Here is a 25,314-nt window from a genome sequence, read left to right as displayed (position 1 = left end):
GTTGTGATATCTGTGATATATGCTCAATTCCCTTTACCCATTCCTTTACTTTATTTAAGAGAAACTTTGGATATTTCAGATCTCCAATATTTTTAGATTATTGATTCAAACATGCCATACGCTGACATGACTTCATGCTCAACTCCTGCATTACAAGCCTATTTTCCTCTCCCCTTCTAAGCTACCATCAGAGTATTCTAGCCCCACCCACTGCTTGAGTCACAGACTTTCTGCCAATACCTACTGTGTCTTTTTACCACTTGATTGCTACATTAATACGATTTGTGGCTTTCTCAAAAGAGTCTTATACCTCTGTGATGCCGCGTCGTCCTGGAGTTTCTGTGCTGGCCGGGATGTCGTAGATCTGCTGCTGTATTTGCTCAGGTGATGCAGAAAACGGAGAATGGCGGCCAACAGGAGATGGAGCTGCGGAGCTCTAAAATGAAAGGATTTTTAAAAAATCTATTGATGGTCAAAGTAATATTTTTTTTGTGTGACACTGCCTCCTATTCAAATTTAATATTTTAATATTACCTGGTGGCTGGGCGGTGTAATGTGAACTGAAGGAGGAATGTCATACACCTCTGCTTGTGCTATAGAAGCTGGGTTTGAGGCTCGGGAGGCCCGTGGGAGAGTAAATAAATGCTAAGAAACGAAACAAAACATATACATTAAAAGGAAACTGTCATCAACATAAAAAGTCCCATGTTTTTTACATAGAAATACTAAGAAATGTTTTGTAAGGTCTAAAGGCTAATTATGTTTGCCCTGGGTACCCCGGGAACTATAGCAGGGTGACTATTACCCCAATGTTTCTATATATCTGTAACCTTGTTATGAGCTAAGGGGGCCCAGCCTGAAGGTCAGTTAGGGGGAGATTTGGGGTTAGTGCTTATTTGTGCCCTGGGTACCCCTGGAACTATAGCAGGGTGACTATAACCCCAATGTTTCTATATATCTGTAACCTTGTTATGAGCTAAGGGGGCCCAGCCTGAAGGCCAGTTAGGGGGAGATTTGGGGTTAGTGCTTATTTGTGCCCTGGGCACCCCTGGAACTATAGCAGAGTGATTGTTACCCCAATGTTTCTATATAATGTAACCTTGTTATGAGCTAAGGGGACCCAGCCTGAAGGCCAGTTAGGGGGAGATTTGGGGTGAGTGCTCATTTGTGCCCAGGGTACCCCTGAAATATAGCAAGGTGACTGTTACCCCGATGTTTCTATATATCTGTAACCTTGTTATGAGCGCTAAGGGGGCGCAGCCTGAAGGTCAGTTATGGTGAGATTTGGGGTTACAGATGTAGTTATGAGGGTGCAAGAGGTCATTTTTGAGATATATATACACATACACACAAACCTCTATAGTAACAAATATAATTTCTTTTAGAGCTGAGTTCCTTTATAGGTTTTATCCTACTGTCAGTGTTCTCTTGACCAATGATAGGCCCAACACTTATCGGGGCTCTGACTTACAAGTCACTTTACTATTAATACTGTATTTTGCTGACAGACAGGGAGAGTGGATTCCTCCAGTGGAGCAGTGAGTTTTGGGATCATGATAAGTGGTGATGAGGGTCTGGTCCCTTTTTTTGGCTCCTGAACGGACAGTCACCAGCTGCTCGGCAACAGCTGACCATGTCAAGAGCCAAGACAGTTGTTTAGCAGCGTGTCCCAGAGAGTGAGGGATCAGTAGGGGGGGAAGCTCTCCTTTCCTGTTATCAGAATCTGTAAATACATGGAGCCACTACATTCTTTCGCATGCTATTAACCCACTTTTTTCTTCTTCTTTGATTAGATATCCTGATATATTTTAAAGCTATTATGGTTTGGTTTTCTCTTCCTGCATTATAACAATAATAATAATAATAACAACCAATCAGGGGTCTAAACATTAAAGTTGAGGCTAACACAGCTTCTTCTTCCTGTTATTTGATGCAAAAGTGGCAGCTCTCTGCATCCATGCTTCCATCAGATTGGATTGGCACAATGCGGGACAGAAATACTCCTCATTGCATCTAATATTGTAGCACCCACATGTGCAGGTGTGCTTGTTACTGATGCCTTATATATATTAGGCAAACTGTATATAAAAATGCAACTATGCATCTTTGAAAATATTTGCATTAGTCAAACATATTTTAGAAAACTATATATATATAAAACTTCCTCTTTGACGGAGTTCCGTACGCCTCCCTTTCCTTTGGGGAAAATGTCAGTGATGTACTACTGCCCACGGATAAATTAAAAATTATGGAAATACTCACCTGGCTAGAGGCACTGTTGGCTTTCTCACAGTATATTTGCGCTGGTGAAGAAATGGGGGTCTGGTAGAGATCACCGGAAACTGATTTTGAAGTCAGTGGCACTATATAAACACCATTCATCTGCTCGTATGTTGACAGATTTGTTATTTTGGGTGCTGAGGGCACCTGGTAGATGTTCTGTTGGGACTGTTGCCTTCCAAGGGTGCCATAGTCAATCTGGGCAGATGAAGTATCATTTGTAATAGTAAAGAGCTGAAGGCGGTTGGCGGGAACAAGGCCCTGCCGGCCACGAAGGTTACAGCGCCACCAACCTTCGCTGCCAGGGATATTTTGTTCCAGCACAGTTAGGATGTCCCCTTTACGGAAGGTCAGTTCATCTGGGCTGTCGGCCTTGTTGTCAAATTGGGCTTTGGCCAACATGTTCTGCAGGAAAGAAGAAATAGTAGGATTATGGAATGTTCAAGTAGGGGTGGTATGGTTATGGTAAGGCAACCATAGCAATCATTCAGCAGTAAGCATTTTGGTCTAGAGCAATTAGAATAATGAGGGCAAATGTCTCATTGGTTGCACTGGACCACTGCACCAGGCCATTTTTTAATGTAAAGGAGTCATTAGGGCTAAGGCATGTGGTTGGTGTACAAAAAGGCAGAGGCTAAAGAAAAAAAAAATGGGGGAGACAAAAAGGCAAGGAGTAAGAAAGTTCAGAACTGAGGAAAGTAAAATTTAAAGGCGCATAAAGCATACATAGCAGTGTTTTGTATACTCAACAGTTACTGGACCCCAAATTCTCCAACTTAGTAGGCAAGGGTTGAAGTATGATGGGACCTGTAGTCCAGCAGCTCTATCGCCACCCTTCTGAAGTCTGAATACAGTGCTTATTAGCAAGCAAAATGTCAAAGTCATCTTAATTTGTGAGTGCCCTAGAAGGAATGATTCTTATTGGATGATGCTGTTGCATGTGTAATTAAGTTACTGATATTGGAACTGGGGGTCAGAAAATAGTCAATCCATTAAAACAAGGAGAAAATGTTTTTATTGGAAAGATAAAAAAGGAGAGGATGAGAGAAAAGTATATGAATGGAACATGACTGACTGAACTGCTCAGTATAATTATGGTGCAGCATGGGGGAACCTGTAGGTGTTATATTGTTATATTGTCATGGCATACAAAGACGTTGGTGGAGGTCGATGGCGGACTGGGTCCTATAAAAGGGTTCTGTGCAGCTTTTGGGTCTCCAGTTGGACAACCCTGTCCAAAGGTGCCCATAAATGAGCAGGCATTGTCATGTCTTGTCCAAACTGGCTCTGTATTGTTGTGAGTATGGGTTAAACAACCACCTTGTTGATCTATATCTTTTTAGGATGCAGATCATTGTGTCAGATAATGAATGTGGTCTGCGGCCAACAAATCCCCCCGCCCAATGTTATATGAGCGGGGGGGAATAATATGCATATATATTTACAATATATATATTTCACACTTCTTTCAGCATAGATGGGAATATTTGCCTTATTTGCACTACACACACGGAAAGCCTGAGAATTTCCTCAATCCACAGTTGGGTTGACTCTACTGAGGAATTTCTCTCATGAGCCACTGACCTTTGCAACATCGGAGATGTAGCTCTTCTTGCCAATAAACATTGCTAGAGGATCTAGAGAAAGCTGCAGTTTCTGACACTTCATTTTAAAGGGCCATGTTACTAGAAAGTAGGGACTTTAGGGGGGGTTCAATTCAAAGTCGATGGGAAATCTTCCCATGTGCTTTCAGACTAAAGGTGGACATACTTTATAAGATGAGATCACCAAATGAGCAGAGGAAAAGGATCATTGTGTAGATTTAAACCAGATGTCAGGTGGGCAGAGTAGAGTAGAGTAGAGCCTGATAGAAGCAAAGATCCACAGGGGCTGGGGAACTATTTGTGTTTAGAGTTTTGAGCCCAACAGACAGATAATGGGTTAATGCACGGGTGCAACGTTGATCAGCCCATTTTGTTCCCTCCCCCCTTCAAAAAAATTGCAAGTTGTTTTTAAATACTCCGATGGGTAACCCAACACCTTCATATTTTTATCTATAGCATTTGCTATGAAGAGCAGCTGGTTTAAAGGGAAAACCAGAATATCATCTCAGCTGATAACACGGCCTGTTCCTGGTAATGCAACCGATGCTGAGGAGTGGTATTCAAACAATAGGCCTTTTATACAAGGCATGAATCCTTCAGCGAGTCCTCGGACCAACAGCTGTCACACAACACACACAGACAGCAACAATCCGCTCAAACCCTTTGCCTGTCGTGTTGTCTTACTTCTGTGTTTACTTGTCCAACGTTCAGCCCTAAGTCCCCAAAGTACCTAATATCTATATAATTTATTAATAATAATTCAAAGACATAAAAGGAAATTTACTTTTATTAATGTCCATATTTACATAATGTACCTATGTTATTCTTATAGAAGAATATACTTTTTTAGGTTGCTACTAAATGGGTGCTACAATCCTAGAAAATTATGTCTGCCAATAGTGTAACTAGTGGAAGAGTCTTAGGTAAAGGGGGTTTGGCAGGTGAAACAGTGAGGAAGCCTTATTTAAGCACCCATGGCCAGTGGAAGATATGGCAGCAAATGTGCGAGAGAATGGTTTGTTGGAACAGGGATGCCCATAATTCTGATAAGGGAGATGCCCAAAAAGCTGATGAGGAACACTGGCTAAGAGGATGTTGGAAGACTCAGGGGAGGGAATCACCAACTAGGGACTACAGCTGGGGAAATACCAAAATCTTGTCTATGATATTACATTTTCTTGCATAAACATCTTAATACACTTAAAAATATACCTGTAGATTACTGCCAACTCTCAATATATAACCTAACCTAATGTTTGTATATTACCTTTTATTCATTTAGAGTCTTCTATTCAGGAGTATCAGTTAAGGAAAGTCAACACATTGAGCTTATAGAGACCCTTTACAAACTCCACTCCTTACAGGCTCTATATATCTCCATCACTTAGGATGTAACAAAACCCAACATAATCCTGATGAGTGTAAACAGAGCAGAGAAAGAGAGAACATTGTCCTAGAGCAGTGCTTCCTGCTTCCAACTAACCCTATAAATCTTCCTCAAATAAAACACAAGCAGACAGCAGTAGAAATGAAAGGAGGGGGGCAGATAATCTTGAGAAAGGGCCTCTAGCCGAGGAGATGGCTGTGATTTCCCAGAATCCTCTGCTGCCTAAACTTCTCTGGTTTCTTCCTGCCAAGATTTTGAATAAGGTCTCAGACTGTCACTTCGATATAATGTGTTGTGGAGATGGTCTGCAAAAATGCTTTAATGTTAACAACGGGTTTTCATTTTGTGTGGCCCATGTGCGTCTTGCCAAACCCAAAGCTTTCTGGCTGAATGGCATTACCCAGGCATTTCTGCAACACCTAAATGAACTTGACTCAACTGATATTAGATTATGTTCAACCACATGCCTAGGAGGAAATTCACCTTGAAGCCAGGGAAAAATATAATTCCCCTTTTTCTATTAGACACCAATGGAATGAACGTTATTCTCTTGTTAAGCCTGAAGAAGCACCTTTTTTTTATTTGGATAGCAGTTCATTTGGCAACTGTTTGGCAGGCTATGGGATAAGATAATCAGAATCCTATGAAGGATATAAATAACAAGGGGTTGTGTTTATATTACAATCTCATCAAATCCCATTGTAAGGGATTTTGACTCTCAGAGAAAACATCTGTGCCCTGTTTGTATAAATATCCTGATGGGAGTCGTGGAGAACAGAGACCTAGAAAACTCCCAGGGATTCGGGGAAAAATCCCTCGAGTGAAGCTCAGCACAGAACATAGTTGGTGTTACATCCTGTGTAACATAAACTGAGACACTTCGCTGGCTGGCCTCTAACTGAAGGAAGTTCTCATCCCAGAAAATATTCATCAAAACCCCAATGAAATATTAATAAATGTTTCTTTCATAGAATAATTAAGTTTGGGTTGTCCAAGAAGACACTTGTGGTCAAATCTCAGCAGACCTTTAGGGGCAGAGACACGTGGGAAGATTCAGGGAGATTTAGTCGCCCGGCAACTAACTGCCTCTACTTCGGGCGACTAATCTCCCTGAAAAGCCTTCCGGCCAGCTAGAATAAAAATCGCCAGAGGGATGGTACTCGGAGCGATTTGTTTTCCGAAGTCGCCAGAAATTTCCTTGTGAGGCAACTTCGGAAAACGATTCGCTCCGAGTGCCATCCCTCTGATTCTAGCCATCTGTAAGGCTTTTCGGAGAGATTAGTCGCGCGAAGAAGAGGTGATTTGTTGCCGGGTGACTAAATCTCCCTGAATCTTAGCATTTACCCTAAAGCGATAATTGACCCATAGCATTAAAATGTTACAAGAAATGCACTGATAGACTCAGGGCTCCCCTGAGCACAAAGTAAGCTAGATCTTAAAGATGGTTCAGTAACTACAGGATGTTGGTGGGAGATTTATTCTGTTCTGAATGTTTTCACGCGTTATCTGTTGGCCAAAAAAAATAAACTTTGCTTTGTCTGCTAAACAACAACCTTTTAGCAGTTGTAAAGGCGATGAAGTCGCTGACAAATGTGTGGACTGGTTATCTAATTGTCAGATAGAATTAGCGGAGACAGCTTTGTTTCAACACCTAGGGATCAGCAGTCCTTGCACCTCCAGAGACCAGGGGCTTAATGGTGGGTTGATTGTCATTAAGAACTCATTAAATCCAAACACCCCTGACTTTTTTTGTTCATTCACAGCTCTCCACATAATTATAAAGCTTTGTTTCTTAATAGTTATCACCCATGAGTAAATGTAATCCTATTGTTATACAGAATGTTTCTCTTATACGATAATTGTAGCCAAGAGCATTGGGTTGGCCATGATTTTATGTTGCCAAATGACCGATTTCAGTATAATCCTATAAGACTGTGGAATGATTATAACATTTATGGGCTTCAAACAAGCATACATTCAGCCAAACAACATTGTCCAAATAAATAAAGCCAAATAAATAGAAAGTGACTAATAACATGGCAGATACCTGCTTCAGAATGTTGTGCAAGGAAGCAATTTTGCTCAAATGACTCATTGGCTGTGATTCACTAATTGGCTGTGAGTTCTTGCTGAGTCCCACCACACAACAGACTGGTGGGACAGTGTAAAACAGACTCCTCAATTAGCCTCCAAAGCCCCGGCAGTATATATTCATATTATCCAATCTGTTAATGCCTTTGGCTCCTGCTCATCTATCAAATGTAGATTCAGATGTCAAGATTCTATGATCAGTCACAAAGGGAGACACACAAGGGACAGGTCATCCACTTACAACTGCCGGTACCACCTCCTCATTGTTATCTCTTGCTCATATCTCTACCATACCATAAAGTTAGCCCTCTTTGATTACAGCTGTGCATGCAAATCTTGTACTCTAGGCTCTTCTCCTGATTTACCTTATTATTTCCTTGGCCTTGGTAATAAAACTGGAATTATAACTAAGGGGGGCGGCTACTGTATCTGCACTGTAGGAACAATGTGTGTCTGTCCCTCTAACGAGGCAGAGGAGAGTTCCACATTGTGTAACATGAAATTATCAAGAAATCAGCCAACCAGAAAGAACAATTGGTTGGTGATCCTTAACTGTTTCACTGCATTGTTTAAACACACTAGCCATTACAGTATGGATATAAGTGGACAATTTGGGTAGTTTTGCCCAAACTATGTTATGTCTACACATCAATAACTACACATTACAACTGCAAACCATGCCCGATGGAATAGATCCTGATCAGGCATATATGTAAATCCTTTCAGTAGATGTCTTTTTGGGCAAAATGTTGAGTCGTTGACCAAATAAACTCAAAGCTTTGGTTGTGTAGACAACTGCTTTCTGTAGGCATGGGCACATGCATGTTAATAAGACCACCTTTAAGAAAGATACCCACAAACATTTGTCACAATGAAAACCAGACTGATAGGACAAAGCAGTCATTTTGGGTACCAGGGCCAACCACCTGTATCTGTAACTTCTGTTTTCATGGCACCTAAATTATGTTGCCTCTTGCAAAATGATTCATACAACTGTGGGAAGAAATCTCACATTAATTAGGAGGATCATAGAACCCCAGACTTGACAGCTTGATCACAACCTATAGATTAAAAATCTCTACTCATGTACTGGCCAACAAAAAGACAGAATGAGGAACCCTTTCTAGATCCCAACCCACAGGTTACAAATCTCTGCTCATGCATTGGCCTAGAAAGTACCAGCTAGCACAGGACAGTAGAACAGGCAAGAAAAGTGAATCTTAGTTATTCAGAATTACATTTAAAAAGAAAGAAAAATATTTGCAGGGGAAGTTATTATTACTGGAACTGGTTCCTACTGAAAAGTTACTTGTGTCTAGGAACATCTGTGTTTGAGGTGGTAATCATTTACAACACCTACACAAAGCCCCCCCTGTAGAGATGGACAATGCCAGTTCTTACAGTGATGGCAAATTCAGAAACTGTCCATTTGCCTTTGAATTGGAGAATGGAGAACACTGCCCTTATTGACCCTCTGCAGAAGGGTTTAGTAGTAAAGCAGAATGTATATGTCTCTAAGAGAGAGAGAGAGAGAGAGAGAGAGAGAGAGAGAGAGAGAGAGAGAGAGAGAGAGAGAGAGAGAGAGAGAGAGATGAAGTGATAGGATGGGGACCCAAATTGCTACTCTTAGGGTCAGTGTCTGGGTAAATCTTAGCCAGCATCACTGATTTCATACTTCATACCACGTCTTCTCGCTTGCTCAGTAGAGCAGCAGAGCAAATGGCTACAGCCAATGTAGTTCAAATATAAGGATCCTTTTCCTTTTAAGGTGTCTCATCAAGATTGTTGGTCTGTCCATATGTACATATCTAATGGAAATTAGTAACAGAACCAGAGTTTGCTGATCCAGGCTGCCAGAAGGGACCAATGGACTGATACAAATGTATAGCTTAATCTAAATACAATAATAGTTTATGTGTAGGGGTCACGGTCCCTGAACTAGTCACAATCTGTTGGCCGGCAGTAGAGGCTGAATATAGAAAGAGGGGGGCTATGTTCCTAGAAGATTTTCACAAAAGCACTGATTCTCTGTGAGTATTTCCCACCGGTACCACTGGGAACAGAGAACAGCTAATTAGAACCAGATGTCAAGCACAATGAATGGAGAAATGGTGATTCCCAATCTCGTTGGCTGTGTGTGGAGGCAGATGGGGACACTATATTCTCCCTGTGGGGTGTACAGGAGGCAGTCAAACTGCACATGTTCACCAGTCCTGATGCCTGGTATGGACTGTAATAAATGTCCAGTCCCACAGATTCCTACTTAACATCAGCCTCAGCTTTATATAGGTGAAGATACTACTAATTTTAGAAGCAGAACCTCAAGCATCATGTTGCTGTGTCTGTAGTATATGTATAAGGGGTCGTAGGAGAAGTGACTACTCCGGGACAAACACTTAACTAAGCAATATGTAGCAGCAGTTTTAAATAGAATGGGTGGTGGAAATCACATATAGTAGGTCATGAAGATGACAGGTGACAAGTAAGGGCAAAATGGTGACAGTAGGGCAAGATGAGGACATTAGGGCAGGATGGTTACATTAGGACATTATGGAGACAGTAGGACAAGACAAATACATTAGGACATTATGGAGACAGTAGGACAAGATGAGGACATTAGGACATTATGGAGACCATAGGACAAGATGAGGACAGTAGGACAAGATGAGGATATTAGTATATTATGGAGACAGTAGGACAAGATAAGGACATTATGGAGACAGTAGGACAAGATGGGGGTTTTAAAACATTATGAAGATAGTAGGACAATATTTGGACATTAGGACATTATGGAGACAGTAGGACAAGATAGAAGCAGTGTGGCAAGATGAACACAGTAGAGGACAGGTTGAAAACTGAAACTCTTTACATTAGTGTTGCCCAACCTGCAGCCCTTTGGTTGATATTGAAGTCCAAGCCCAAGGGGGTGCTGGGAGCACACCAAGCAGCAGGACTGGACTGCGATTCAAACTAGGCCCTGTCATTCCTTCTACACAGAGGCCATTACAGCCCCCACCAGCCCACTTAATAGTCACTTTCTATGGCATCTTACAGCAGCCCCTCTGGCATTTGCCAGAAGCCACAGATTGCCAGTCCGGGCCTGGCACACACTGAAAAAGCCTCCTTACCCTTGGTACATATTTTAACAACGCCCCCCCCCCTTAAAAAACATTTTACAGCCTGGTTGTTAAATCCAGCTGAAATTATTCAAGTCCTCTTGCCTGGAAGTGGAATCTTGCCCCCTCCCCTCTTCCCCAAACTGGCCAAGACTAGCACTAGCCACCTGAGCCTCCCTCCCTCTGCCCCCACTGACAGCAGAAGTCACTAAGAAAATAAGGATCGGGTGACAGCATCTTTCACACAGTTGTTTTGTCATCATTAACAAGTCATGGGTGACACATAAAAACAAGAGTTTCTTTTTTGACCCAGGGCAGGGACAAATGCCCTTTTGCCAGGGCTGAAGCTTTTTAAAGGCACATCATTTTGATTGTTATATTTTTGGGGCTCCTGCTCAAGGACAATGCCCTTGTAGTAGGAAACCTCTGTCTGAGGATCATGGGAGGTAAATTTGGGAGACACTGCGGGGCAGCAAATTCAGAGCCAAAAAACAACTGCTCAGTGGAAGACCCCAGAAAGGTCTTTTTACTTGTGGGTGCCAAAAGTTAGGCACCCCCAAGTGATCGCATGTACTTACCTGAAACCCTGGGGTGATACACCTATTAGGAGAAAACTGCACCGGTTCAGGGATTCTTTCCAGCGAACACCCCGAATAGATCGTCTTCCTGCTTCTTCTTTCTTCAAATTTCCCGGGGTAAACGCATGCATAGCAGAACGAAATAGCCGTCTTTTTCGTTTAAGTTTTGTTTTTCGCGCTACTGAGCATGCGCATCCGCGAGAAAAAAGAAGAAGCAGGAAGATAATCGCTCCGTGGTGCTTGCTGGAAGATGCTGTTTCCGTCTAATAGGTGCACCAGCCCAGGGTTTCCAGTAAGTACATGCGATCACTTGGGGGTGCCTAACTTTTGGCACCCCCAAGTAAGAAGACCTTTCTTTCTCCTTTAAAGAGCAGTAGTGGGATGCCAAGGTCTTGATGGTCCAAACTCAGAGCATATTTTGAACGCTATTGGGATAATGTAACAAAAGTCAGTGTTTGCAAGCAGGTCTAGTAACCCATAGCAACCAATCAGCGTCAACAAACAAGCATGTATTGTGACCTCTGTGAAAGCCAGCATCTTTCCTAAGGGTTAATAAAGTTTGTGGGGGAAAAAAGGATTCTCAATTACGAAATATGGGAACATTTTGGAGAAAACCGCTGGAATCAGGTGTAATAAAGAATCCAGTAGTGTGCCGATGTCTCTGCCAAAGACCCCACCCTTTGTCCCTTTGGAGCAAACCTATTTACATATCATGAATGCCTTTTTTTTTCTTTTTTTTTTAATAATTAACTGCTAATTACTTTGTTCCTAGTTTAATAAACTATTGGCCCTATAAAATGTAAGTGCACTGTGCAGCAAAGTCTGAGTCCCTGAGCTCTAACGCCAAGCTGTAATAGTGCCATGAGGGCACTGACCATAATAAAAAAAAATAGTTAAAAGGCAGAAGAGAAAGGAAGGAGGGGTGCGAGGGCCCTTTCACCCAATTATAAGTGGCAAATATATTCATTGAAAGGAAAGGGAAGGGGTCATGCTGCTGTGTGAATATAATAAAGACTTCTGGGGCAAGAGGTTGTCCGGAAAGAGAGGGTTTGATCTATAAAAAGTTCCCTAGCAAAGGAGTAGAGGCTAAAGTCAACAATTCTGCCATTTACTAAAGGGCGAAGTGACTAATGCTGACAAAAAGTCGCCAGCATGACGTAATTTCGGTACTTCGCCGATTTACTAACGGTCGCTGGCGTAACTTCTCTAGCGAAGGAGATAGACTCTAGCGGTACTTCGCCCCCTAACGCCTGGCGAATTTGCACTCTGGCGAATGGACGTAACTCCGCAAATTCACTAAGACGCGGATATAACTGAACGTTACCTCTTGCACCAGACTTGCCTTCAAAACCTCAGACCAGGCGAAGTGCATGCAATGGAGTAGATAGGAGTTCCAAAAAAAATATCTGAAAATTTTTCAGAAAAAACGCTGTCGACTTTATATTTTTCAGGGTGATAGGCAGAAAAAGAACATAATTTTTTTTTTTGGGGTAACCGGCTTCCCCCCTACATTTCCTAACATATGGCACATAAACTATACACTGGGTTCATGTAAAGGGCATAAAATTTTATTTTATTAAGGTTTCCCGGGCTGGTGTAGTGTAATGTATTTGCTACAACATATACGTCCATTCAACTTTAACTTCCCACCGTATGCAAATTAGCCAACGCTAGCGCAACTTCGCTTCGCTTGGTGCAGTAATGCTAGCTCAACTTCGCCAGCGTTCGGCGCCCTGGACGCAACTTCGGATTATAGCGAATTAGTGTTGTCCTGACGAATCTACGCCTGGTGAAGTGTTGCGCTGTGAGCGAAGCTGATGCTTTGCGAATTTTTGGAGGTTAGTGAATTTGCCCCTAAGGGCTAAGGGAAAACTGCAGAACTGGGAATGTAAAGACTATGGGGAGCCTATGAGACCTCACTTCTTTCAATAAAGCCAATAACTAAAAGAGCTTACCATCTAAAAGAACTTACATATCCATTATGAGCAATAGGAGCTAGTGCTATCATTGCATACCTGTGAAACCGTCTGCAATGCATTATTAGGTAATTATCCATAATGGGAAATCAGAGGATTCTACTTATTTGGTCTTCAGAATTTAAGGCCAACTCACAGGGCTTACAATCTACAGTTGGCCCAGGTTTGGGGCAGTAGAGGGAATATGGCCGATCTGGTAAGCATACCCCCGTTCTACTTATTCATTCTTTTCTGATCATTGTCCGATGACAAGTTTTTTCCTGCCACATTCCGTGGCCTAGAGGCTTGGCTTTATCAAAGGGAGATATCAAAGGGTTCAGCAGGCTTTAACAGAGCTTAATGCCCAAGTGCTGGAGTGAGAGATAAAATGTGATCTATCCAAGTATTCTTTGATAAACCTAAGTCCTTGCCCACTTCAAAGCCTCAGCTTCATCCTCTCTCTCTCTGTGTGTGGCCCCTGGGGCGAGTCATCCTACCTCTCTAGTTCTCTGGGTACCATAACTATGAATCACCCTCCCTCTGGTCTCCAACAAGAACCATCAGCGGTTTAAAGCAAATAAATCATCGCTTTTCGATTGACGACCCCGTAATATCAGGTCACCTTTTGTAACCGATACCCCAGTTCACATCCGCAGATCCTGGGAAAGTTGGATTTTTTTTTCTCCTTTTTTTTTAACTAACGACCCCATAATAGATTCCAGCTGTGTATAGTTCCTCTGGCTCCTGATTGGATGAGGAGGGGTAGTGACATCATCCCACGTGGATGTAAGGCATTTAAAAATGACAGTTGGGATTTAGCCCCCATTATCTGCAGCCCCCCAAGTCTGCTTCTCTCTCAGCTACTCCTTATACTTTATGGTATCTGGGAAAAATGTATTAATAAATCCCCCCAAAAGAGACCAAACTATACCATAACAATTAAAGGCATAGAAGCATGTTAACTCTTCAGGCGCACACAGATTCTCCTTTAAGGAGCTTTGCCCACTACCAGCAAAAAAGATTAACAGATAAATCACCCCTATTTGTCTGTCATCACTTATAGGGTGCTTTTTATACAATAGCATGAAGAGCAATGGGGTGTTGTATCCACTGCTATTTTCCATCATCAGTGGACACTACGTACTGGGTGCTATAGCCGTTGAGCACCCTATAGGACATATGCCCAGCACCAGAGACATAGTGGGACACTCACTAAGATTCGTTATTGCATCAGCGTCCACTTCGCCAGGCGTATTTTCGCCAGCGCTACGCAAATTCACTAAAATCCAAAGTTGCGCTCAGGGGAAGCATAAGGTTGCGAAGTTGCGCTAGCGTTAATTCGCCAAGCAAAGCAAAGTTACGCTAGCGATCCTTAATTTGCATACGGCGCCAAATTCAAGTTACAATGAAGGTATATGTAGCAGCACTACACAAGCCTGGGAAACCTTCAAAACAGCAAATAAAATTTATAAAATTTAAAAATTATTTTGCCCTACACATGTGCCCACTGTATAGTTAAGTTGCCATGAGTCAGGAAATGTAGGGGGGAAGGAGGGGAGCCCCAGAAAAAATTTCGATCTTTTTCAGCCCATCACCCATAAAAAATGAAAACACGCCGGCGTTTTTTGGGACTTAGAAAAATGTTTAACTTTTGTTGAAGCAATCCCTATCTATTCTATTGCACTTCGCCTGGTCTGACATGACAAAGGAAGTCTGGCGTAAAAGGTAGCGTTCAGAATAATCCGCGCGTCAGTGAATTTGCGTAGTTACGTCCGTTGTGCAAATTCGTCAGGCGTAAGGATGCGAAGGGACACTAGCGAATTTATGCCAGCGTCCGTTAGTGAATCGGTGAAATAACGAAAATGTGCTACACTGGCGCATTCACGCTAGCGTTAGGCGCTTCGTCGTTTAGTGAATTTGCCCCATAGTACAGACTGCACTGGTTTCTTAGCAGCTACGAATCTAATGGCCAATTTAACATGGATCACATACATATCTGGATATTAAATGGATGAGGTGGCAGAAGTACCTGCTTATAGGACAGCAGTAATATTACTGTTGTAATGTGTCCCTATACACCTCCCTGCCAGTGGGCTGCTGAGCTGACAATCAAATGCAGCAGTTCGGTATATACACAAATGCCCATGTGTACTATCCTAAATCACTGTTGTTGAGCGACTGTAGTATCTACCCACCCCAGTATGTGACAGTGTTCCCATCCTTTACATACATGATTAATAGTAAGCTCCTTGTACAGGTATACGATCCGTTATCCGGAAACCTGTTATCCAGAAAGTTCCAAATTACGGAAAGGCCGTCTCCCATAGACTCCATTATAATCAAATAATACAAATTTTTAGAAATGATTTCCCTTTTCCCTGTAATAATAAAACAGTACTTTGTTCTAGATCTAAATTAAGATATAATTAATCCTTATTAGAAGCAAAACCAGCCTATTGGGTTTATTTAATGTTTACATGATTTTCTAGTAGACTTAAGGTATGAAGATCCAAATTATGGAAAGACCCGTTATCCGGAAAGCCCCAGGTCCCGAGCATTCTGGATAATAGGTCCCATACCTGTACTAAAGGTAAAGGAGAACACTTTCTATTCTAAACTACTCTTCCCCTGCCAGACAGACAGAAGAAAAAAAAATGACACAATTTAAGATTGAGATTAAAATATATATACCAAAAACTGCGCTAAGTTTTGCCTGAATAATTAAATTTCTACAATATAAATTCTGTAACAAGGAAAGGGTCCCAGTAATTTAACTTCACATGAAATTAAGGAAACAAATACTGAACCTTTCGGCTGCCGGGGATATAAGTGATTCTTATAAATGAGATTTGTACTTACTGTAACCTTCATCTTCCTCAGCTTGGTGCCTTGAATTAATATCCCATGCCAGGAGGTGGGTGTGTAGAACCCGTAGACACAATTAAAGTTTGTCAGTGCTGCTGCCCTGCCTGTCTCCCCTATGAATGAGCATTACTTAGGGATGAATGGAATGGAATGCCTGGGGCCCCTCCCTCTGCTTTCTATTGGCTGCTGCTTTTATCATGGAAATGAAGGGGCTTGACTGGGGGGTTAATCAGGGGGCCAGCAGTCAAAGCAAATGACATATAGCATTATCTAACAAGGGGGGCTAATATTCATGTGTCTGGGTTTTTCTTTTCTTAAAATTTGTATATTTACTCCTATCCCCCCCCCCAATTCCATTCTTAGCTTTCTGCACAATTCATATTTTTTTAAATTCTACCCTTTTGATATGTTTTATTATTAGTATTTATAGTAGACATGCTATATTATAATGTTGGATTAAATTGCCCTTATTATTCTTTATTTTCTATGCATATAAATGTATGATATATTAAATCTTTCATTGGTGCAAGAAGAAGGCTGGGTCCCATAGTAAAATCATTTTGGGGTCCCTTGCCTTTGGGCATAAAAATATCAGTTAGGGTCCGAACCTCCTGCTCCTCCAACCCCAACATTTGCAACAGGGTGCTAAGCAGACACATACCCCGGGTGTATCTGAGGGGCAGGTGAGAGGGAGAGAACGGAGAGGGGAACTGGGAGCTTGGAGGTCATACGACTGATTGGCGGTGATTCTGGGGGCTTTACTAGTGATGGGCGAATTTATTCGCCAGCCGCAAATTCAGGATGAACTGTCGGCGAAATCTCAGCGGAACATGAATTTTGACGCTTGGAAACAATTAATAGATGCCCGTTGACTTTAATGTGCGTCAGAATTGTCGCCGGCATCACAATTGTCACCGACGTCAAAATTTTTTTTTGCCGGTGTCGTCAAAATTCGTGTTTCGTGAATTTCTCAGTAGATTCGATAATTTTACGGCAAAACAGGAGAAATTCGCCCATCACTAACCTAATAAATATTTTTGTGATTATTTTTTATTACATTTGGCTAAAGGCAGCTTATTGGCCTGTGAATGTGTCGCCCTCCAAATGGGCTTCCCCGATCGGTATCTGGCCGAATGTCGACTGGGCAGGACGAAAAATCCCGTCGGATCGCGGCATGTCTGTTCATTGATGCGGTCCCATGATCGGACCACCCGTATTCAGTGAAATATGATCCCATAGTTGGGCCCTACTAGGGTCCACAATCGGATCAGCCCGATATCGCCAACCTCAAGGTGGGCATATCGGGGAGAGATCCGCTCATTTGTCGACATCGCCATCTGTGTATGGCCAGCTTAAAACTGCAAAAAATATATAGTCATTAATATAAAACTGCTCAGTACTGATCTCATTTAATGGGTAAAAAAGGTCTGTTTACCCTTCGTATTTCTTTTCCACCCTCTTTTGTTTAGCAGCATCTAACAAGACAAATTTTCTTACGATATCTGGCGTGTGTATGGCTGGAGAAGAGCCGACCAATATCGGCAGAAGACAAGGATATCGGTCGGCTCGTCTATCGGGCAGGTCGGAAAATTTTAAGGGGCCTGCTGAACTGGCAGAATTCTAATTTATACCTGTACGTATATCTGACGATTCAGCTCTCCACATCTTTATTGAAAATGAATGGTTGCAAGTTTTCATACGATAATCGGTGCGTGTATGGTGGGCGATGAGCAGAAGACTTGGATATCGGTCGGCTTTGATGGCACCCGAACATCGGCCATTGTTAGTGCTGAATAATCAGATACAGGTAGAATTTCTATATATATATCTGATGATTCAGCTCTACACGTGTGTATTGAAACAAACAATCTTTCTTGGAAACATCTTTTCCAGGAAAGATCATAATTGTTATATCTGTGGCCACCTTTACAGCTATGGTCTGAGTTTAACCCTATAAGTTCAGCACTCTATTTGAGTCTGACATGCCTGCTCTAGAGACTTGCCACTACCAGATGCTGTAGGCAGGAAGACTGGGTAGGTTGGTTGGAAGAAGGTTGGTATCCAGGGCTAACAGGACCAGAGACAGTAGGGCAAAATGGAGAAATTAGGGTATGGTGGCAATCAGGCCTGGATTCAAAACATAACCCTTGGCATTACAGCTACATAGAGGCTCAAACAGCTCCCCACTAGCCCAATAGATAGTGAGTTGCTATGGCATCTTACAGCAGCCCCTTTGGTGGCAATAGTAGGACAAAATAGAGATTGTAGGACAAGATGGAGACGGAAGAGCAAGATGAAGTCGGTAGGGGAAGATGTCTTTAAGCCTCTAACTACATAGAGGCTCAAACAGCTCCCCACTAGCCCAATAAATAGTGAGTTTCTATGGCATCTTACAGTAGCCCATTTGGTGGCAATTATAGGACAAAATAGAGATTGTAGGACAAGATGGAGACGGAAGAGCAAGATGAAGTCGGTAGGGGAAGATGTCTTTAAGCCTCTAACTACATAGAGGCTCAAACAGCTCCCCACTAGCCCAATAAATAGTGAGTTTCTATGGCATCTTACAGTAGCCCATTTGGTGGCAATTATAGGACAAAATAGAGATTGTAGGACAAGATGGAGACGGAAGAGCAAGATGAAGGTGGTAGGGGAAGATGGAGAACAGAGGGCATAATGGAAACCTTAGGGTATGTTGGCAATTATAGGACAGGATGGGTTCAATGGGGCAAGATGGAAACAGAAGGGAAAGATGGAGACTGTAGGGCAAGATAGAGACAGATTGAATGTTCTTTGTTAGTAATATATATATATATATATATATATATATATATATATATATATATATATATATATATATATATATATATATATATATATATATATATATATATATATATATATATATATATATATATATATATATATATAGGTATCATGATAGATACAGAAAAGAAAGTCCAATAACTTTCCAGGTTCTGTTGCAGCACTGGCTGAACAATAACTAGAAACCTTTACTTTTTTCCAGCTTTTTTCAGCTTATTGGGTCCTCAAAGGAGGTGCTTATTTCTGAATTCCAAGCTTGAAAGCAAGTTTTAATTGCAGAAAAAATGAGTATAGTGCCAAGTAGAGCCTCCTGTAGGCTGCCAGTAAAGATATGGACTACCAAACAGCCAATCACAGCCCTTATTTGGCATCCCAGGGGACTTTTTTGTGTGTGTATTTCTCCCCAACTCTTTTTACATTCGAATGTGGCTCATGGGTAAAAAAGGTTAGGGACCCCTGGTCTAGACTAAGCGGAGGCTAAACAGCATCACAGTCTGCATCAGTGATATAAGGAATAAAATGTGTGATAGTATACCCGTCTGTGCCAGTTTATTCATATGACACCTACTGGCTTTAATGGTAGATCATGGTGCAAGGCATTCCTAAAGGTCGATTCAGCCCCATTTCAAATGTACAATTATCCATTCCAGGAGTGGGCCACACCCCAAATGTAGGTCCAGTAGCCAGGCCCGGACTAGCAATCTGTGAGTTTTGAGAGGTTGCTATAAAATGCCATAGTAATTCACTTAAAAATGAGGGCTGTTTGGGCCTTGTAGTGCTCTGAATGCCAGGGCTTATTTTGACTCCCATTCCAGACCTGCCAGTAGCCTTTGACTATGAACCCTAATAAAATAAACTTCTTTTTCCTCTGATCAGAACAATTTTATTCTTTATGCAACACATCCGGTATTAATTGGCTATAAAATATATAGACTTACTGTAAGTGGTTAATAAATCAGCTATTCATGGAGCTGCCTAGGGCCAGTAAATGCTGCTGTAGTTATGGCCTCCCTAAATATTTATTGGTCTCAGCCGAGCTGGATAAAGTGTTCTTTTACTCCCCTGAACATGGTGAGACACAGAGAAGCACCCACATGCTGTAAATTACAGTAGGAAATACAAACAGCCAGTAGAGATCTATGGGAGCCCTCGGATAATCATCCCAAACAATGGCAGCTTCCAGTGCACAGAATGATATAGAATAAGTCTGCCCTGATTTGTGTGCTGGAACAAAGTACTTTTTTAAATGAATCCATTATGTACATATAGCCGGGGCAATTTATTGCACAATTGGCCAATCCGCAGGGGACATGGAAGACACTAATAAATCCATTCTGGCTGTTTAATGCCGACTGACTTTTGGTTCCAGCTCTTCCCTCCCAGAGCTTATAATGGGATTGAAATGCTCTTACTGGGAACCCAGGGGCTTGCCACAAAGTGAGGCTGATTTATGTGCCCCCAGAACAAAGGTGATACATTATGCTGTATTTTCACTATGGAAACTCAAGGGGCAATTGTTCCATCTGCTTCTGGACACAGTGGGGGCCTTTCATGGATTCACAAGCTCCTGGACTGTTTATATTTCTAGAAGACAATGATGGATCATAGGTGCTGGGAGTCTAAGGGCAAGGCCAGATGTAGCGTTTTTATGTTGCGTTTTTAAAAAAAGCTCAGTCGAGCGTAAATACGCCACTGAAACCACACGCGACCGTCAACATGCGTTTTTCAGCACGTAGGTTTCCTTTCTCAACATGCACTTCTCATTGTTTTCGTTCCCCATAATTCCGCTGGCTAGAAGTAGAAAATAGAAAAGCTATTCAGAAATAGAAAAGCTATTTACATGCAAAATGGAGCAGGAATAATCATCAATACGCAACATAATTACATCACCGGCCTAATACGCCGTAAAAATGTATATGCGTCATTTATCTTGCAAGAACTTGGACGCCATATTTAAAATACGCTGCGTGGTTTCAAACTTGCAGATCCAATTGAGTCTATTGATTTGGTAGTTTCTTGACGTATTGGCGTTTCTGCTGAAGAAAACGCCAATACTGCCGTCCTGTGGCGGATTTCGGCTTGCAATCGCCCTGTGAGAATTGCCATAGTGTGTTTTCCATTCGTTTCAATGGTAGTGCAGTTTATGCGTTTTTACGCCCGACGGAACTTTTTAAAAAACGCAACGTAAAAACTGCCCTAAAAGGTTTATGGGAGTCATATTATATGCACAGTACAAGGGAAGAGGAGACTCTCCTCTAAGCCAGGCAAGGGGGTGGACCATAATTAGTTGTAAGTGCTCATATATAAAATTATCATTTGGAATCTGTTATTCCAAATAATAGATTTTTTTTTCATTATTTATACCAAATTCTGAAAGCGCTTTCCCTAATAACAAATACATTATTACAGAAACGTAGTGCAATCATCAGACTTCAGCATAAAACGCTCCCTTTATTTCCTTATCTCTGTGTCAGCGTTCCAGGCCGGGACCTTTTGCAAGACAAAATAAACTCAAGTTCAGACCAAAATAAATAGAAATAACTAAAGCGTTTATTTATTTTTTTTATTTGGGTTTAGTTTGCCTTGCAAAAGGTCCTAGTACAAAGACCTGAACTGTTGCTGTTAAAACAAGGGCTCTGCTATTCTTGGGTGATGCCTTGTTTCAGATTTCTAGACTTCTAGCCCTATGGACAAAATAGACTGGAGGCTGAATGTGGTGAAAAACTGGAACTGCAACTAATATTATCCTCACCTATTTTTGAATAAATTTTAATGGAATGGAGGGAATCATCTCCCATCAGTCATATTTGCTTTCTCTGGGTAGGGCAAGTTAATTGGTCAATGTCCTCAGCTGCTGCATATTCTTGGACTTTCAAGTCTACTATACTCCCTATAGACTATCAATGTATTGTTATTGTTACTTTTTATAATTCTATTTAGGCCTACTCATATTCCAGTTTTTCGTTCAAATCAATGTATGGTTGCTAGGGTAATTTTAAACTCTAGCAACCAGAGGACTGAAATTGCAAACAGGAGAGCTGCTGAATAAAAACTTAAATAACGGAAAAACCCCAAATAATAAAAAATGAAAACCAATTGCAAATTGTCTCAGAATATCACTCTCTACATCATACTTAAAATTAACTCAACGGTGAACAACCATTCACAGCTCGATTAAAAACTGCTATTCGGTACCGTCGGAGCACATGGAAAGTTCATTGGGTCATATGTGGGGCACAGTCTTGGGGTCTTACCAGTTGGGTCTCTGTAGGCCCCAATTATGATATTAATGTTGACCCAGGGGCCCAGGTCCCCTGTAATGATCTGAACATTGATCATTTGGGAGCCCATAATGGGATCATCCCAATTTGGCCAAGCCAGTTGGCCAGATTGGGTTAAGACCTGATTATTTGGCAATGTCTCCAAACCGGCGTATCTTAAAGACTGTGCCCAGCTTAACCTGACTGATCATAAAGATAGGGAACCGGTGTATGGATTTCATTAAGTACATTGAGAGAAGCTTACCACTGTACACGGTGGGCCCCGGTGCACATGCCCCACACCTACAGCAAAGAGAGCAAATACCAGGAAACATCAAAGGAGGCTGGCACAAGCCTGGACCACACCAAGTAGAAGAGCCGAAGTCAGATGGTAAATAGTGATGGGCGGATTTATGTGGCAGGTGCGAAATCACTGAGAATTTGTTTGTTTCACCACCAGCGATTAAATTCGCAAATTTATGCGAAAATTTTTGGGGCGGTCGACGGTTTCAAACGCCAGCGTCAATTTTGATGCCAGTAACGATAGACAGATGCCCATTGACTCTAAAGGAAAAAAACCAAACAAGGTTGAAAATAGGGGTAGAATATTCCAACATTCCCCCATCCTGAATAAATGTGCTGTATCTCTATGGAACTGTTATATTTAGGGAATTGCCCTCTTCTGCCGTCCTGTGAAAAGCCCAGTGTGTTTAACTATCCAAATACCCAAGAATTTTATTGATAAACACTAGTGATGGGCGCCAACGTCGGTGCCCATTTTGACTCCGGCGACAAAATCAATGTTTCACAAATTTTTCGCCAGTTTTGTATAATTCGCTGGGAATTCGCGAAATTCGTGGCTAAGCGAAACGAGACAAATTCGCCCATCACTAACTGTAAAGATTAAATAATTACATTTTATTTTCCATAATTAATAACCGAGGCCTGGCGCGTTTCAAGTCCTTGGTAGACACGAAACGCGGCAGGCCGTGGTTCTTAATTATGGAAAATAAAATGTCATCTTTGCCTTTTTCTGACTTCGGCTTTTCTATTTGGTGTGGTCCAGGCTTGTGACAGCCTCCTTTGATGTAACCTGACTGATCTCCCTGGCACCAGACAAGGGGTGGGGTGTTTTAATACGGGTGCTTTCTGCCCCCCCCATGCAACCATGAGATCAACTCCCATAAGCACCTTAATAATTATATAGATGATAATGTGATATTTCAGGAGTCTGAGGTCCAGGCATACAATCCATTCCATACAACACACAAAGGGCTATCAGACATCACACTAACCGCCTGTCTCACCCTCTAAATTGTCCCCAATAAACAAAAAGCTTTTGGGAGCTTCCAAAAGGGGATAACACAAATGCAATTTACCAACTTAGAGGCTTTACAGAGGATTAGGGAGAAGCGACAGGGTGTCATTAACCCTTTACTGAGTCAAACACAAAGCCTGTGTATTGCCAGGGAAAAAGCTGCACCCATTTGTATATGAATGTCCTGCCTTGTAAAGTGGGGAAACACACAGACAAGTAAACAGCACAATAGCCAGTTACATAGTCCAAAGGCATTGTATCCATGGGGGGGGGATAAAAAGCACACTAAATAGAGAGGGGCGCACTGTTTATTTGTCGTTTGTGGAGCTATTGATTATTAAGCTTATTTAGTGCACTAGCGTCTCAGTTTAACAAGGAGCTGACACTCCGTCTGCTGAATAACACACAGCCAAAGGCAGATTCTTGAATTTCAGAGCCGAAATCCGCTGCATGTTCCTGCACCCGGGCCGACACACAAACCCGGGCTGATTGGCCCTTTGTGGAATTGGCTTTTTATTCATGAATGATATGTTATGTTCCAAAAAAGGGGTATATACTGTATGTATAGGGATATACACAACATATACCTCCAGCTCATATGGAAAGCCAACTGCTGGGAGTTATTACTCTGAAACAAGTTTGAAAGTCGTTGATCTCCAAATAGTCTCCAGGGAATGAAGTGATATTTTTATCAAAGCTGATACCCGTGGCAATTGGTCAGAATGGGTTTGGCCAATTATTTTCCACAATGAAACAATACAATCGATACCAATCATTAACACTTTTAAGGGTAAGGGTAGACGCAAAGTTTCGGGGAGATTTCGTCGCCCGGCGATAAACTGCCTCTTCTACTAATCTCGCCAAACTGCCTCCCGCCGGCTAGGATCGAAATCGCCAGTGGGATGCCACTTGGAGCGCTTCGTTTTCTGAAGTTTCCTCGTGAGGCATCTTTGGGCGACCTTGGAAAACGAAGTGCATCGATTGTCATCCCATCGGAGAGTTACATTCTAGCCGGTGGGAGGCAATTAGGGGAGTTCAGTCGCCCCGAAGAAGAGGCGATTTGTGGTTGGGTGACTAATCTCCCTGAATTTGAGCGTGTGTCTCTGCCCTAAGAGGGGCATGCAACGTAGCTGTGTCTGTGAAGGTTCTCATTCATCCAGGTTCATTAATTGTGGAGGGGCCGTCCTCCTATACCCCAGGCACCATACGTAACTTATTGGAGAGGCCAGGTGTGCGTGTGCAAATTTTTGCCTAATATCATTCATCCAGCTCATGGTTTATCTATAGTAATAAGTCAAATCAACTGGACTTGCTGTATTTTCTTTTTCCTTGAAGACGTTTCACGAGTCATGATCCGACTAGTTGGATGACTAGCGAAATGAAAAAGAAAATACAGCAAGTATATGTAGCTGTATATTATTCTTTTTATAGGACTGCTGTCTCTCCAGACTTGTACAGCAGCTATATGGATAGAGCACCTTGTGTATAAAGTCATTGTTGTGGGGCCCCAACTATTAGCTAATAGAAAGAGCAGAAAGTGCTTTGAACAACTGTTAAAGTTTGCAACAAACTAGAAAAACTGAAACAAACTAGGATACAGTGTATTCAAAACACAGGTACCTGTTATTGTAACAAGCAAACTAGTTCAGATAGCAGTTGTAACAGTGTAACTAAAACTTAACTTTTAATAAATATTCCAATTTAAAACCCACTGCCCATACCAACAAAGACTCACTGCTTATTCAAGTCATAGCCGTGCAGGACCAAGTCCTTATAACAACATATGCTTAAAAACCACAGAGAGTGGAACGGTGGTGATTCTAATATTTGGTGTTTTCAATATCCGTGTTTTCAAACACATACTAGTTACGTAAAACAAGTTAAGTAGCCGGTCCTTCACGTTCCCTCCCTTCCCCCCCTTCCAGCCTTCCCTCCGTGCAACAAATGCCTATCTACTTTGGGAAGAGTGGGAGCTACTCACTATATCACCTTCCACCTATGCTGCCCTACGCGTTTCGCTGTTTACACAGCTTCGTC

The 25,314-nt window shown here is 41.9% G+C and overlaps 1 protein-coding gene across 4 annotated transcripts in view; it reads right to left on the bottom strand.

Moving 5' to 3' along the window:
- cass4.S (Cas scaffold protein family member 4 S homeolog) overlaps positions 1 to 25,314 on the bottom strand; it is a 45,528-nt gene that overhangs the window by 6,676 nt on the left and 13,538 nt on the right. For 3 of the 4 annotated variants that reach the window (XM_018238197.2, XM_041579268.1, XM_018238196.2), the window contains exons 1-4: positions 15,871 to 16,016; positions 2,263 to 2,685; positions 535 to 645; positions 311 to 436 (exon numbers count right to left, since the gene is read on the bottom strand). In XM_018238197.2, the coding sequence (XP_018093686.1) occupies positions 311 to 436; positions 535 to 645; positions 2,263 to 2,685; positions 15,871 to 15,882 (672 nt within the window). In that variant the 5' untranslated portion in view covers positions 15,883 to 16,016. Of the gene's footprint in view, positions 1 to 310; positions 437 to 534; positions 646 to 2,262; positions 2,686 to 15,870; positions 16,017 to 25,314 lie in introns of those variants that run through there. The other variant, XM_041579266.1, reaches the window with a different exon arrangement.

The sequence above is a fragment of the Xenopus laevis genome, chromosome 9_10S, assembly GCF_017654675.1.
Source record: "Xenopus laevis strain J_2021 chromosome 9_10S, Xenopus_laevis_v10.1, whole genome shotgun sequence".
In the NCBI taxonomy this organism is placed as follows: domain Eukaryota; kingdom Metazoa; phylum Chordata; class Amphibia; order Anura; family Pipidae; genus Xenopus; species Xenopus laevis.
This window is presented reverse-complemented; position numbering and strand designations above follow the sequence as displayed.